At 40.5% G+C, this 15,833-nt stretch overlaps 1 protein-coding gene across 2 annotated transcripts in view; it reads left to right on the plus strand.

Moving 5' to 3' along the window:
* The window catches only part of LOC126195079 (GMP reductase 1-like), an 80,226-nt gene that overhangs the window by 23,882 nt on the left and 40,511 nt on the right, over positions 1 to 15,833 (plus strand). For both annotated transcript variants that reach the window (XM_049933539.1, XM_049933540.1), the window contains one exon: positions 13,675 to 13,863. In XM_049933539.1, the coding sequence (XP_049789496.1) occupies positions 13,675 to 13,863 (189 nt within the window). The remainder of the gene's footprint in view (positions 1 to 13,674; positions 13,864 to 15,833) is intronic.

Genomic DNA, 15,833 nt, shown 5'->3' on the forward strand with positions numbered 1-15,833 from the left:
CTCTTTCCCCCTGGATGGTACCTAGACCACCGATTAGGACTGACCTATTACAAGGTCCTAAGGTCTCTATCACCCCTATGGTTTTCTGGCATCTTGTACACATTCCACCCTTGAAGAATTCCAAGGTGCCACCATCTTCTACACTGATGGTTCTAAGATGATAGATAAGGTGGGATATGCTTTCACATCTAATGCTGGCCTTAGAATACCATCTATTGCTGGGATCATGTAGTGTGTCCACAGCAGAGCTACTAGCCATCAACAGGGCCCTCCATTTTGTTTCTCAGGCCTTCCTCCACAGGGATTTAATATGTACAGACTCAGTGAGCAGCCTGCAGGCTATCAACTGATGCTACTTTCATCACCCTTTGGTCTCTGCTAGTCTTGATTTCTCTGCCCTTAGCCATGCTGCCTGCTTAGTTGTCGTTCTCTGGGTCCGAAGTCAAGTGGGCATACCAGGGAATGAACTGGCTGACCTTTTGGCTAGGGAAGCAGATACTTACCCCTTTTCCTTTCGTGATTCCACCTGTGAATATGTGAATCTATCTCAAATCTCTCTTTGACTAAAAGTGGAATGACATCTGGTGCACTACTAATCTCACTAATAAATTCTGCACAATCAAGGAGCTCTTCCTTCCACTCCTCGGAGTCCACTGTTTCATGCCATCTATGTGTTAGTCATACCTGGCTCACTCATTGTTTTCACTTGTGTAACGAACCACTCCCACAGTGTGGTTGTAGAGCCAGACTGATGGTATCCCATATATTGGGGGATTGTCCCATTTTGGCCCTTCATACTAAGTATAGTCTTCCAGATTCCTGAAATTTAATATTAGCAGACAATTCACGGATGGCTGAACTGGTCCTCAGTTTCTTCTGTGAAAGAGCCATTTATTTTCAGATGTAAGGTTTTGCTTTACTCTTGGAGCCGGGGCAGGGGTTGTGGTTGGGGCCTCTCTTCATGTATTGTCAGTCTGGGACCCATGATCACCCCCTCTTGCAAAGACCACTCTTTTATCCCTCTGTTTTCCCAGTTTTAGATTTGGGCTAAGCTTTTATCCCTTCTCCTGTGTGTGTTTTAACTTCCTTGTTTTTGTAGTTTGACTCCTCTGACTGGATCCATCCAGTTTTAGCGGACCCTCTCTCTTCCATATGTAACTTTGGCATTGTGGGACTAATGACCTCACAGTTTAGTCCCATAACTCTCCCCTCAATTAATCAATCAGTCAGATGCTATTGTTAATCTGCTAATTTTTTTCAATGCCTAACATGATACAAGCTCAATGTACCATTTCTCTGTGCTAGATGGGATGACTGTCATTGTGTAGATACTGATGTGAATGAGGGGCTTATACTAAACACTGTGTCCCACTGTGTTTTATCTACATCTACATCTATTCTCTACAAACTACCAGAAGGTTCATGGCACAGGGTACCTCCCATTGTACCAGTTATTACAATTTCTTCCTGTACCATTCACATGTGGAGCATGGGAAGAATGATTGTTTGAAAGCCTCTGTGCAAGCATTAATTATTCTAATCTTATCCTCACAATCCGTGTGTGAGCAATATGTAGGTGGTTGTAGTATATCCATAGAGTAATAATTTAAAGCTGGTTCTTGAAACTTTGTTAATAGACTTTCTCAGGATAGTTTACATCAGTCTTCAAGAGTCTGCCACTTAAGTTCCTTCAGTATCTTAATGACACTGTCCCACAAATTAAACAAACCTGTGACCATTCATGCTGCCCTTCTCTGTATATGTTTATTATCCCTTGTTAGTCCTACCTGGAATGGGTCCCACACACTTGAGCAATATTCTAGGATGGGTCGCACAAATGATTTGTAAGCAAACTGTTTTTTGGACTGATTGCACTTCGGTGCGCGGGGTAGTGTAGTGTAATGACGCGTATGACTCAATGATTTTTGTTTGAAATATGACCATGTGCAGACTTCGTCACCTACGTCGTTTACAAAACACTTCAAAAAAATTATTTAAATTCTTTTAAAGTTCTCTATAAAAAATTCTTGAATGAAACTGTAATTAAAACACCTTCAGTTTAGTCATTTGTGCAAAATTACGTCACTCAGTCCAACTGGTTTGCGCAAACTTTTGAAATTTAGATGTCGTTTGTTTCTTCTTGGAAATTATATTCTTGGAAGTTATCTTATTTTTCCCATATTAAAATCAGACTGTAAAACCTTTAAGATTCAGAAATTGAAATCAAACCCTTCTTAAAATTAATATCTTGGAAAAATTCAGTAATAATTCTTCCTCAATATAATTCATCGTAAATAATTCTTGAACACGTATTTAAGCTTTAGAGTTTATTGTCTTCTTATATGCTACATACAGATGTGAACATCAGACTTGACAAAACAGAACTGAACAAAATACAACATGAACTAAACTTTCTGTGTCGTCATTACAATGGAAAATTACAACTTTTTATTTATTTTAATGTTGGTGGTTCGACGCAACAACCCGGTCACAGGATCTTCTGCTGCTCTTTGGCCATTGACCCGCGATGTCTAGTGGCCAGCAATTTTCTTTCTGGTTCCGGCAGTGAAGATACTGTTTCCACGAGTTGCGCTGCTCTCTCCAAACATTAAACATACAAAACAAAAATACAAAACTTTAAATATTTTACAAACAGAACAAAATATTACAAATACATAAACAAAACACTAAATTAAACTTATATTTACCTGCAAATTGAGCTGATCCTTGTGGATGGGTGACGCTTTAATTTCGCGTCCCATTACAGTAACTGCGCGGTCTAGTGTGCCTTGTCACGGTCCGCACGGTCCCCCCCCCCCCTCCCCCCGTCGCAGGGAAGTCCTCCCTCGGGCATGGGTGTGTGTGTGTTGTTCATAGCGTAAGTTAGTTTAAGTTAAATCAAGTAGTGCGTAAGCTTAGGGACTGATGACCTCAGCAGTTCGGTCCCATGAGATCTTACCACAAATTTCCAAATTTTATTGTGCTTCCCCAGTATTCTACCAATAAACTGAAGTCAACAAGCTGCTTTATCCATAACTGAATCTGTGTGATAATTCAATTTCATATCCCTGCAAAGTGTTACACCCAGGTATTTGTATGAGCAGGTCAATGCCAACAGTAACTCGTTGGTATTATAGTCATAGGATACAATGTTTTATTGTTTTGTGAAGAGCACAATTTTACATTTCTTAACATTTAGAGCAAGTTGCCAATTTCTGCACCATGTTGAAATCTTATCAAGATCTGACTGAATATTTATGCTTTTGTCTCAGATAGTACTTCATTATAGATAACTGCATTATCAGAAAAAGCCTGGTTTTACTGTTCATATTGTCTACGAGGTCACTAATATACAACATGAACAGCAAGAATCCCAACACACTACTGTGGGGGCACACATGAAGTTACTTTTACATCTGACAATGACTCTCCATCCAAGATAGTATGCTGTGTCCTCCCTACCAGAAAGTCCTCAATCCAATCACAAATTTCACTTCATACCCTATATGATTGTACATTTGACAACAAGCGTAGGTGCAGTACTGAGTCAAATGCTTTCCAGAGATCAAGAAACACTGCGTCTGCCTGGTTGCCTTGATCCAAAACTTTCAGTATGTCATGTGAGAAAAGTGAGAGTTGGGTTTCACCTGATTGATGTTTTCAAACTCCATGCTGGTTGGCATTGAGGAGGTGATTCTGTTAAAGATACCACATTATGTTTGAGCTCAGAAAATGTTCTAAGATTCTACAACAAATTGATGTAGTAGTTTTTTGTGGATGACTTCTACTACCCTTCATGTAGATGAGTGTGACTTGTGCCTTTTTCCAAGAACTGGGCACTTTGTTTTGTTTAAGGGATCTACAGTAGATTATAGTTAGAAGAGGGGCTAACTCTGCCACAAATTCAGTATAGAATCTGACAGATTCCATCGGGGCTTGGAGCTTTGCTCAATTTTAACGATTTCAGCTGTTTCTCAACACCACGTACACTAATACTTATTTCATTCATCTTTTCAGTGGTATGAGGACTAAACTGCGGCAATTCTTCTGGTATTTCCTTTGTAAAGGAACATTTGACAGTGGAGCTAAGCATTTCAGCTTTTGTTTTGCTACCCTCAATTTCAGTTCCTGTCTCATCAGGACTGGACACTAACTTTGGTGCCATTAACAGCCTGTTTGTCTGCTTTTCTCCTAACCAACACATCCAGAAACAGCAGTCTGCCTTCCATTCCCACTTCTATTCTGAAAAATCTGTTGAAATGTATTGAAGTTAGATGTGGTGGGAAATCTAGTTTCTTTCCCATGGGAACAAATCCTAAACATGTTATATAACAAAAGAAGCAAACTGGTATCCTTGTGGCTGAAAACAGGGATTTGTCTTTGAATCTGCTTGCAGATAATTGTTAAACACATCAACAGAATTGTGCCTTTACTGAGAGAAGTTTGTTGAAACCGATTTTGTACATGCATTGCGATGACACTCTTCTTTAACAATATGAAAAACCATTTAAAATGCTCAAATTTTTAAAAATGTCAAATCAGTTGCACTTCTTTTTTTATCTATTCCATTGCTAGTGTAGTACAGTTAATGTATGTCTGCAAAGGAATATCAGGCAGTAGTAAAATATATTTTACTCGTCTGATTCTTGTGGCTTGCTGAAAATGATCTAGATTTGATTATTTTGATAAAACTATGTGCTTAAATTTCATCCATCAATTATTTTATTTTCTTCATTGTATATTTTGTATTTCTTTGTTTCCACATTAATGAGATTATAACTGTGTGACACTTGAGTTTCTCTTGGTGTATACAATGTTCAAATAACTTATGGGAATGCACCATTGAAAATGGCAGGGTGTGCTTCTGTCGAAATATCGGTGGTTGTCAATGATGTCATCTGGCTGCATTCCCTTAAGTTATTTGAACAAAATTTTAATGTTCAACATGACAAATCAGCTAACTACTATGCAAATTTAGACTCCATACTACTACTAGAATGGACGAAGACTTTCTCCAAAACATGTAGGCTCCAGAAGACCAAAGATAAAGGAACTTGCAACACAGTGATGTTGCTAAGTGTCAGTTTTTATATCCAGAGAAATTTACATTTATTTCTTTTCAAATTAGTACTCAAAGTATAATATAAAAATAACAGTAACAGTAATAATTAATTATTCCCAACATTTCTCCAGAATTTTGAAAACAACTTTTTAGCGTATTTGGGTTTTTACTTGAGAATAATTTGATTTCCTTCTCATCCTATCTGGTAAGTTCCCTGACCCAGGGTCCTAGCCAACTTTTCTGACCTCTACCCCTTTTCATAGACCTCACCAGTCCTTTTCCTTTGCCCCTCTCCCTTCTCCTTCAACCCTTCTGCCACAACAAGGAGCCTTTAGCTCTGAAAGTTTGCAGACTTTAATATCTTCATATGTATTTTCTTCTGCCACCACTTGGTGAGTAAATCTTTTATCTATCAAGTTACAATGCTTGGTGAGTAAATTTTTTATCCCTCCAATTACATTATACCACAGTGGCTCGATATTGTCCTACAAAACATACTTGCTAGTTTGAACTGAGGGAGGTATGTCAACTCAAATATATCTTCACTAAGTCAGTGTTTTTGGTAAAGCATAAGGCAGAACCATCACTGAGGTGATTTAACGTTGTTTCTATGTCATTGAGTTTGACAGCAATGATGGTGCAACTCAGTTATGTACAGGAAATATACGAGGGCCGTTCAGAAAGTAACCTCCGGTTGATTTAAAAAAATCACCAAGTTAAATAAAAATATTTTAATATATACATCTTACAACTACATCTTTGCACTATTTTTCTACATAGTCTCCATAGTGATTGAGGCACTTATCGTATCTCTTCACAAGCTTTGAAATTCCTTCTGCATAAAAATCACCCGCTTGTGCCTGGAGCCAGCCTGTGACCGCATCTTTGAGCTCTTCGTCGTCATCAAACCGCTGTGACCTGAGCCATTTCTTCAAATGCATGAAGAGGTGATAATCACTTGGCGCCAGGTCTGGGCTGTAAGGTGGATGGTTGATAACGTCCCACTTGAAGGACTCAAGAAGGGCCGTTGTTCTGCGAGCAGAGTGAGGACGGGCGTTATCGTGCAAAAAAACGATACCGGAAGTCAGCATACCATGGCGTTTGTTCTGTATAGCCCGTCGTAACTTTTTTATTGTTTCACAGTACACGTCTTGATTAATGGTCGTACCACGTTCCATGAATTCAACCAACAACACCCCTTTGGCATCCCAAAACACTGTTGCCATCAGTTTTCTGGCAGAAAAATCTTGCGAGGCTTTTCTTGGTTTGGTAGGCGAATTTGAATGTGCCCACATCTTTGATTGTTCTTTTGTCTCAGGGTTCACGTACTTAATCCAGGTTTCGTCACTGGTCACGATTCTGTTTAACAATGGTTCTCCTTCGTCCTCATAACGTGACAGAAAGTCTAATGCAGAGGCCATTCTTTGAGTTTTGTGGTGGTCGGTAAGAATTTTGGGCACCCATCGTGCACAGAACTTACGGTAACCCAATCTTGCTGTCACTATCTCGTACAAGAGAGTCTTAGAAATCTGTGGAAAACCAGTAGACAACTCCGACATTGAGAAACATCGATTTTCACGAACTTTTGCATCAACTGTCTGAACGAGTTCGTCAGTCACCAATGATGGTCTACCACTCCTCTCTTCATCATGAACGTTTTCTCGTCCACTTTTAAATAAACGTACCCATTCACGGACAACTCCTTCACTCATAACTCTTGGTCCGTACACGGCACAAAGCTCACAATGAATAGCTGCTGCAGAATATCCTTTGGCTGTAAAAAACCTTATGACAGCACGCACTTCACATTTGGCGGGGTTTTCTATTGCAGCACACATTTCAAACTGCCACAAAAACTAAACTAGCGCAGGTACGACGTTCACTCGGCCATGGCTTGATGCCGACTGACCTGTTGAGTGCGTGAACGCACAGATGGCGTCGCTACTCCCCCCACAACCCGCACTGTGACCAATCGGAGGTTACTTTCTGAACCGCCCTCGTATTATTTCTTGCTTGGCCACTTACCTCATTTTTTGTACTGGTGTCTCTGTTAATCCAGTGTGGTAAATATTCTGGCTTGACAATAAGTAATACTCTGGAATTGGAATCTCTTGTTGATTGATTGTTAATTTCCTACATGTTGGCACTCTTACAGTGCTATGCTTACATCAGCTTATTCTGTTCTGTTCTATTCTGTAGCACCTACACATTTTTCTGTGGTTTCCCCAGTCTAGATTTTTTTTAGAATTTTCTGTTCCACCCTTGTTTGGTCATCACAAGACTACCCATGACTAGTCAGTGATATAATCAGTATTTCCTGATAGACTGCAAAATGCAGTTGTGACATCCATTTATAAAACTGGAGAAAAGGAAATTACTTCTAATTATGGAATTTTTACAATAAGTCTTAAAAATGATAAATTAGCTTACAATGGGGTGCTGACTGACTTAAATAATCCACCATGCAAACTGCATCTCAATTTGTCTTTCATCAAGAATTCTTTACAGAGGAGAATGAAATCCTGCCAGAGCTGACAAAGACTGTTGTACTGGATGGTGATTTGGAAGTGCAGCCAGATGCCATTCACTGCCCCTCAATATATTTCACATTGGTGCCTACCACACACATTCACACATTTAGGTGAGCCATCAAAGACTGACGAGTTGCCTATGTAACACAATGTACAATTTATCAGCACACTGCATGCATTTCACTCATCCATAGTGACTTTAATTACAAGACTGACCACACTGCCAGCAGGCAGCACTTTCTATGATGGAATGTAAAACTCAGTTGTCTGGTGGGTTTCAGCTTTCCATGGTCCTCAGTGTACTCTCTCATCTTCACCGAGAGAAGAATGTGGAAATGATGAGATTCCATGTGATACTCAGTTGACGGCTGCTGTCCTGATTAATAAGAACATCCTGTATACCATGGAACAGAAAAAAAAGTTGTATGCCATTCTTGGATGTCTTGGTTAGACAGAAGAAAAAGAGCTGCTTGGGTCACTGAGTTTATTGTAAGCCCTCTTTCACAGACTTAAATTTACAGTCTTCAAATTGTCAACAATCATCACAAACCGAGAGATTGCTAGAGACACATGTGCATAGGAAACACACTTTTCTATTCTGAGAGTTTAAGCAGTTCACCTATTTGAGCAGTCTTCATGGAATTGATATTCTGTCCATCAGATCAACAGGGCATTATCAGTAAAGGTTGCAGTGTTACATTCATTCAAGTCCGGCAGGATCACCAGTAAAATCTCAAGTTAAAGTCATTTTGCATCCACTATTTCAGATTTCTGTCCTTCCTGGATCAGTAAAGGATGATTTGATGTAGTAGGAGGCTAGTGTATATAAAATTCCTTCTCAGTGTTGTACAGCTTACATAGGTCAGACCATAAGCAGCACATAAGAATGTTAGATGCAACATCAGTGCTGCACTCACAGCTTGCAACCTATAAAGTCTGCCACTGCTGAACATTGTGTATCTACTGGACCTACAGTAGAATATGATAAAACAACAATCTTAGGTACTGCTAATTCATTTTTAGATTCTATTAGTTAACAGTCCAAGGAGATCTGCTTGGCAGAACAGGTCATTAAATGGTACAGAGGCTGTCAGTGGGGTAATGAATTATTTCCATAACTCATTTTTAGTGAAGATAACAGAGCACACTGAGGAGGTGGCAGCCCACTGGACAGCTGAGTATCACCTTTCCACTATTGTAGATGCTGCTTACTGCAAGTATGGTCAGGCATAAAATTACAATCTTGATGCATATGTGAAGCACGTTAAGTGTGCTAATATATTGTGGAGTATGGACAGACAATGTCAGTCTTTGATGGCTCTACTGAATAGGTCTGTCAAGTACCCAGAAAAAAATATTGTGCATGATGGTAATGGACAAATAGCTGAACTCCCAATGAGTATTCAGTACAGTTAAATTTCAAGATTCCCAAAAAGTATCCTGTAATTGTTAAGACTCTTCTGGCCAGTTACATTGCCTGGGGGCATCTCTTGTGGGTCCTGTAGACAACATCTGTCTGATAATCTGTTTTACCAGCTCCAGCCACTCATGCTAGCAAAACACCAGGTTATCAATCAAACAACAATGGACTGGTGAAACTGTGGCAGGATGCGCTCCAGACAGTGGCTAAAACTATCCTGCTGGTGTACTCTGAGACCTTGTCAAGGACTTAGATTGAATAGACCATGAAATTCTACATGGGAAAAATAATGTGACCATGTGGCTGGTGGAGGCTTTTGCTCCAGCCTATATATTAATTAGTTCCAACAGGGGGTGCAGCCAGGAGGCTGTACATACAGCTGCTGTCATATTAGCAGACCTGGTGGCCTCTAGTGGCCGAATCAAGCACAAACTTCATGCACAAACTATGAAGTGAAGTGATGAACACACAAAGTTGGTAGTTACAGCACTCTGTTTCCTTGGTGAAGAACTGAGCACTGTGCTCACATCTATTTCTTCTGTGGTCAACATAGGTTGTTGAGGAATGTGCCGCACTGCACGAGCGTGATGGGTGCAGCGCCCGTCCGCTGTGAGAGGCTGTATGGTAGGATAGGCAGCACCATGCAGCATCCCACTTCCACATCAAAGTCTTATGTCAGGGAAGAAGGTCACAGCAAAGATGGTGAAACATGTGGTGCCAGCTGTGATGGAGATGGCAGAGGGAGAGGTGTCGGCTGCAGCAGCACAGGAGCTGGTATCCCACTGTGACCCCCGACAGTTGAAGGGGGCACCCACAGCAGAGAAGACATTTGTGGAAACATCAGTAGCGGCAGCAGAGGAGATGAGGGAACTGACCACGAAGTAGGAGACGGCCGGGCAGTTGGAGGAGCCAGGAGCGGCGTAAGTGCACCCGGTGCGCAGCCATCCATGCGAGGTCATAGCTGGTTGATGTGTCGTAACACCCTCCTGTCAGCCAGGCAGATAATGCAGAGGCATTACCACCAGCACCCATTTCGGCTGATGGGCAAATCCATGACCCCAAAGAGCTGTGCCAGACTGGAAGCAATGCGGCTCTGGTGCTAACAGATGGCCCGGCATACGCCAAAGCAGATGTAGCAGAGTCTGGGGCTGACAACCATACAACAACTCTGCCAGACTTTTATCACCAACTGGTGTGAACTTACAAGAACTGAGCTACTTTCAGTGACACATCCAAAATGTATTTTTTTATCTGAGTCTTAAATGTTTGTCGTATTCATTATGCTGCCCTGTTCGATTGAGAGTAAAAAGTAGGAGCTGTGACACGGCGAACACCACTTTTCTACAACATCTTCAAACTCCTGAGATATGGACTGGGATCTGTTGTCGGTAACTAATGTTTACAGTAGACTTTCCATTGCAAAAATTTGTGACAAAGCAGAAATTGTTACTGCCGCTGAAGTAGGAAGACAATGCATCACATATGGAAAAATAGAATAAGCACCAATTACAATAATCCAGTAGAAATTCAAGAAAAGATCCAAAAAATCTACATGAATTCATTGCCAAGGCTGTTGTGGATCTGGCCATGGTGACAAAGAAGCTTGGGGAGTCACCTGGTGGGTGGCACACTGTGGACAGGCTGCAACAACTTGCAGCATCGCCTGGCCAAAAAACACGTCTGTGCACTAACGCTTCTGTGTATGACACCCCCCAATGATTCACATGTAATGAATGTGTAACCTCAAGCGGGCAAAACTACAACCCAGGGAGTGGTGTCTTCTATAGCTAATAGCAACATTCCATCCCAAACTGAAATATGATTTCGTAATGAAAACTAATTTTTCAAAGGATCAGAAGCATGGCCCAGAGGTTTGTCCAGTCAGCCATGGTGCACAAAAGAAACAACTTTACTTAAAACAGGATCTGCAGCTACTGGGGCTTCAATTTTGGTGGTAGTAATAGGAAAATGATCAACAACATTTTTAGCTTCCATTTCTAAATGAAAACAAAGTAGTTCCGCTTTATCAAACTCTGGAACTGGACCAATCAGCAAACGTGACAAGGTGGGAGGGTGGGAACCCTCTGGTCTGAGAATTCACCAATGTTGCTGCTGCACCCATGTCCACCAGCATTCTCAATGATTTGTTAAACACACTTACTTCATTGTGTAACCTGCTTTGAGACACAGTCACTGCTGACACACTGTTCACATCCATGTTTGTTTCATCCTCACTCAGGTTTGTAAAGGAGTTACATTCAGCAGCAATGTATCCTTTCTTATGGCAACTATTACATGTTGCCCAGGGCTTGGGACACATGGTCCGTTCTTGTTGAATGAAGCAGTATGGACATCAAGGCTGCAGTGCACAAGGCTGTCGCCATTGTGATGTGGACTTTTGTTGTCACGAACACCGATTACCTCTACAGTACTGAGACATCTGCTGGACTGCTGCATTAGCGACTATGTTCCCTTGTGAACTGACTGAAGGCTGGTAGGGGTGAGAGGAACTGATTTTTGAAACTTTGGGCCAGGCTTCTGACTACCTGCAGCCCATGAAACTTCAAATGAATGAGCTATGTTCAATACTTCTGAAAGCATAGGATTTTCACACTGTAGAACCCACTCTCAAACTTCCCTGTCAGTAGCAGATCATATGATTGCATCACAAACCATTTGATTGGCATAGGTTCCTTATGAACATTTGTCATGAAACTACGACAACAGCTAATTCCATGTAGTTCTGCTGCCCATGCCCTGTATGATAGTTTTGGCCACTTTTGTCAGTTGTAAAACTCCACCTGAGTAGCCATAACATAAGTACATTTACAGTGATAGGTAGAAGCTAACTCACACCACTGATTGATAGAAAGACTTGTAGGTTCTTGTAAGGGGATGAAATCCATGACAAAAAAGGGCGTAGCACAAGTTTACACCTGTTACCCAAATGCCTGGAAGTGTTGCTGCAGGCATTTTTCATAAGTGTCCCAGTCCTCTGCTGCATTACCGTATGGTGGGAATGGTGATGGGTATGTTGTTGGTGGGGCCACAGGTTGTGCCACTGTAGTTGTTAAACTGGAAATAGCAACTTTCAGCACCTGCTGTGGCTCAAGAAGAGATTTAAGCCTGCCTCCAAGGAAATTAAACTCAAGGGACTAATGAATACCATTCTCATCAACTGTTCTAACCCATGAACAATGTAATTTATTGCTTGAACAATACACACACGTGGAAGATGAGGTAAAATACTATTAGTAATGAACAAGTAGCCAGTGGAGCCTTGTGCTCTTGCGTATATATTCATTAGTTCCAACAGGGGCACAGCCAGCAGGCTGCACATGCAACTGCTGTCGCATTAGCAAGCTAGATGGCCTGTAGTGGCTGAATCGAGCACAAACTTCATGCGTGAACTATGAAGTGGCGCACAAACAAAATTGGTAGTTACAGCAATGACTTATAGTGGTTTTGCAGCCTTACAAATTAATGGGATTGATAGAGGCAGTCCTCTTTGTCCACCTGTGCCATATAGTTCATTGGGATTTTCGAACAATAAGCACTTCAGGTAGCCAATAAAAGACCAGCTAATGTAACTGTCACTGCTATGTGGATGCTACTATTATAATATAGACCCATAGTGAAGAGGAGTTGAATGTCTTCCTGGTACATCTCTACAGCATCAACACGAAAATTCAATTTGTGACTGAGAAAAAGAGCATTGGGCAACTTAACATCATTCATTCAATCACACACAAAGTTCTGGCAATCCCGGCATGGAGAGCCTTCGGGATAATAGCATTGTACGTTAACAGGCAGAAGCAAATACTGCTGGCTGCTTCTGTAAAGCACACCAACAACAAATTATGTCTAGTGCTGATCTACTGATGCTGATAATGAATGTAATGACTTTATATATATGTACATTATGAGAGAAACAGCCAATTTAAAAAGACTGACTGCTCATCTCATCTACTCAGCTGCTGTTTTTTCTATTACTTCAAACAAAGCATTGTAACTCTGCAGAGTATTAGTTGTGTATATACTGGCAAAATCAGGTTCTACTGGAAACAAAAATTAGAATTGGTCAGATTTACTGTTAGGCATGTGTACTGGTATTAGTAATTATTCCATGATCAAAGAAGTAGGTTAACTTCTGTACCCTAATTATTTTTTGTGAGCCTATAAAAGCTTTATCAGGCCAGTGACACATTTAATCTCTCTTTATGTTCCATTGAGTACCTAAAATTCACAGCAAATACAATGGAATGTCATGTATTGTACAACAGTTCCCATATTTATCTTTTCCTTTTAAAAAGAGATAGCAAGTAATTTGCAGCCAACCAAGACAAAAGGTGGACATGAATGACAACTTTTTAATTAATTGTGGCTGTGTAATCAGTTATGGTAAACAATTATAACTATGCTCACGTAAAAGAGTGATGAGCTTCACAAGAATGATAAAATTCATTTTTACTGTGTGTGTCTCTTTTGTCAATAAATTGCCATTAATATTGCCAATAGACATAAATCAGTGTTCATTATACATGTGTATTCATTACCAGGCACCCTCTTCACTTGGCCATGCCATATTTTGTTCATATATAACTGAAATGATTTAAATTGTGGATACTAAATATTTTCTTTTCATAAGTTCCCTTTTCCAGGCTGGTAATGTAGTAACTGGAGAAATGGTTGAGGAATTGATACTCTCAGGTGCTGATGTTATAAAAGTTGGCATAGGTCCAGGATCAGTGTGCACGACACGTATAAAAACAGGTGTAGGCTATCCTCAACTGAGTGCTGTAATTGAATGTGCTGATGCTGCCCATGGCTTGCAAGGGCATATAATCTCTGTAAGTATTTTTTATTCACACAAGTCTTCTATTTAGAAAGCTCTGTTATACTTTAATAGTAGAGGAAAAATCTGGCTCTCTCTGAAGAGTTTATTTAGTTAATGTTCTAGTTATTGAAATTCATAATACATTTACTTACACATGTATAATATGTAAAAAAAACTGTGCCTTACAAAGTAAAATTTCACCTAACAATATACTGAAACATGTAGATATGTAAAATATACAATAAAAATAAAACAGTTTGATTATTGAATTCAAATATTTTGGAAGGCAGCTCCTTCTTGTGTAAGTTTTTCTACATAATGCACCATTAATCAGCAAGTTGTTTATGAGATCATGTTAAGCTTCATAATGAGGAGAAGAAGAGTTCAGCAGCAAGTGTTGGAATTTGACAGTAGCAGGACTCTGGCCTTTCGAGACTGTGGTTGATCATTTTGGTTGGGATCCCATGTCTGCATTGTGACCATGGAATTGATTGGTTCAGGAGGACTGTACTAAACTCCATACAGAATCCCAATGGCCATAAGTGACTATGCCAAAGATGCAGACATAGCATCCACTCGGCTGTGCAGGATTGTACAGCCATGTCACAAACCCTAAGCCATAAAATGGTCTTATTTTCATCAAGATGAATATCGACACACAGTGCAATAACAACTGGATCATGGCGACCATTGTAGTCTCTTCCCTTGACAAGGCAGTAAATTGAGTGATACTGACAGTGGTGTGTGCAATGGCACCCATCATATTTTTAACCAGGTCCTGGTTCTTTATTCAACACCATGTGGAGGCTCTGAGGAGATCGAACATTTCCACATTGCATTAATTGTCATCATACAGGTCCAGCACCTGAGGTGGGTTTGCATGGTTGGTGGTTGAGCTGTGGCAGGTCCTGAGAATGCACTGATCACACTGTTGGTACCTAAACTGATTACTTGGCACGCAGCCCAGGAGTATGTCTGACTTTCATGAAACATGGGAACTCCAGACAACAATGTCCATGCCGGGTAGCCTTTGGTGTTGAAGGGTGGCACCAATGGGGGGAGCCCTCTGTTGGAGTGGGTAGCTTCATGTCATGGTGGACAAATCACATAACTCTTGTCAGATTGCACAACTTGTTTTAATGCAGAGAAATATGAGGGTCATTTCAAAAGTACTGCACACTAAGCATGCATGATCGTTAAGGTGGCATGATCGAGTTGAAATTCATATTTTAGGTATGATGGTTTTATATTTGTTTGCTCATTCACACACCTGTGTCATGAGTAATTCAGTTTTAAAATGGAAGCTGAAACTGAGTCAGGTTGGTTGCATGTAGTGATCAGTGTTCCTTCATCAAAATTTAATCTCTACTTGGGAGGAACCCAGCAGAAACTTAAAATGCTTTGAGAGTGGGAATAGTGTAGTGGATCATAGCACAGCATCATAGTGGTCTGCTCTTGTCCATGAATGTCAGGTAAGCAATGAGGACAACCCAAGAAGTGGAAGGCCATCAACTGCAAATTCACCCCTCACATTATTGTTTGTGACATTTTGAAAGAAGATTGATGAAAAACATGTCAGGAAATGGCATATGAAGCCAGAATGTCTGTAACTTCAGTCTACAGAATCATAACTGAAAAGTTAAAGATGAGAAAAGTTGCTGCCAGATGGGTTCCGCATGATCTGAGTGAAGAACAGAAAGAATGTCACAGAAGAATTGTGTCAAGGTTATTGAACAGAAGGAGAACAGCTTCTGAAAAGGATTGTCACACTTGATGAAACTTGAGTAAAAGATTTTGAGATGGGACTGAAGTCTCAGTTGTAATAATGGAAAAGTTCTGACCCTCCATGCCAGAAAAAATTCTGCTGCTAACACTCAAAGGTGAAACTGATGAAGACCTTTGCATGTGACATGAATGGAGTCACAGCTACAAATAGTGCCCCAAGGGATGTCTGTAACAGGTGCATACTACAAACTGCATGTG

This window comes from Schistocerca nitens, chromosome 7, assembly GCF_023898315.1.
Source record: "Schistocerca nitens isolate TAMUIC-IGC-003100 chromosome 7, iqSchNite1.1, whole genome shotgun sequence".
Lineage (NCBI taxonomy): Eukaryota > Metazoa > Arthropoda > Insecta > Orthoptera > Acrididae > Schistocerca > Schistocerca nitens.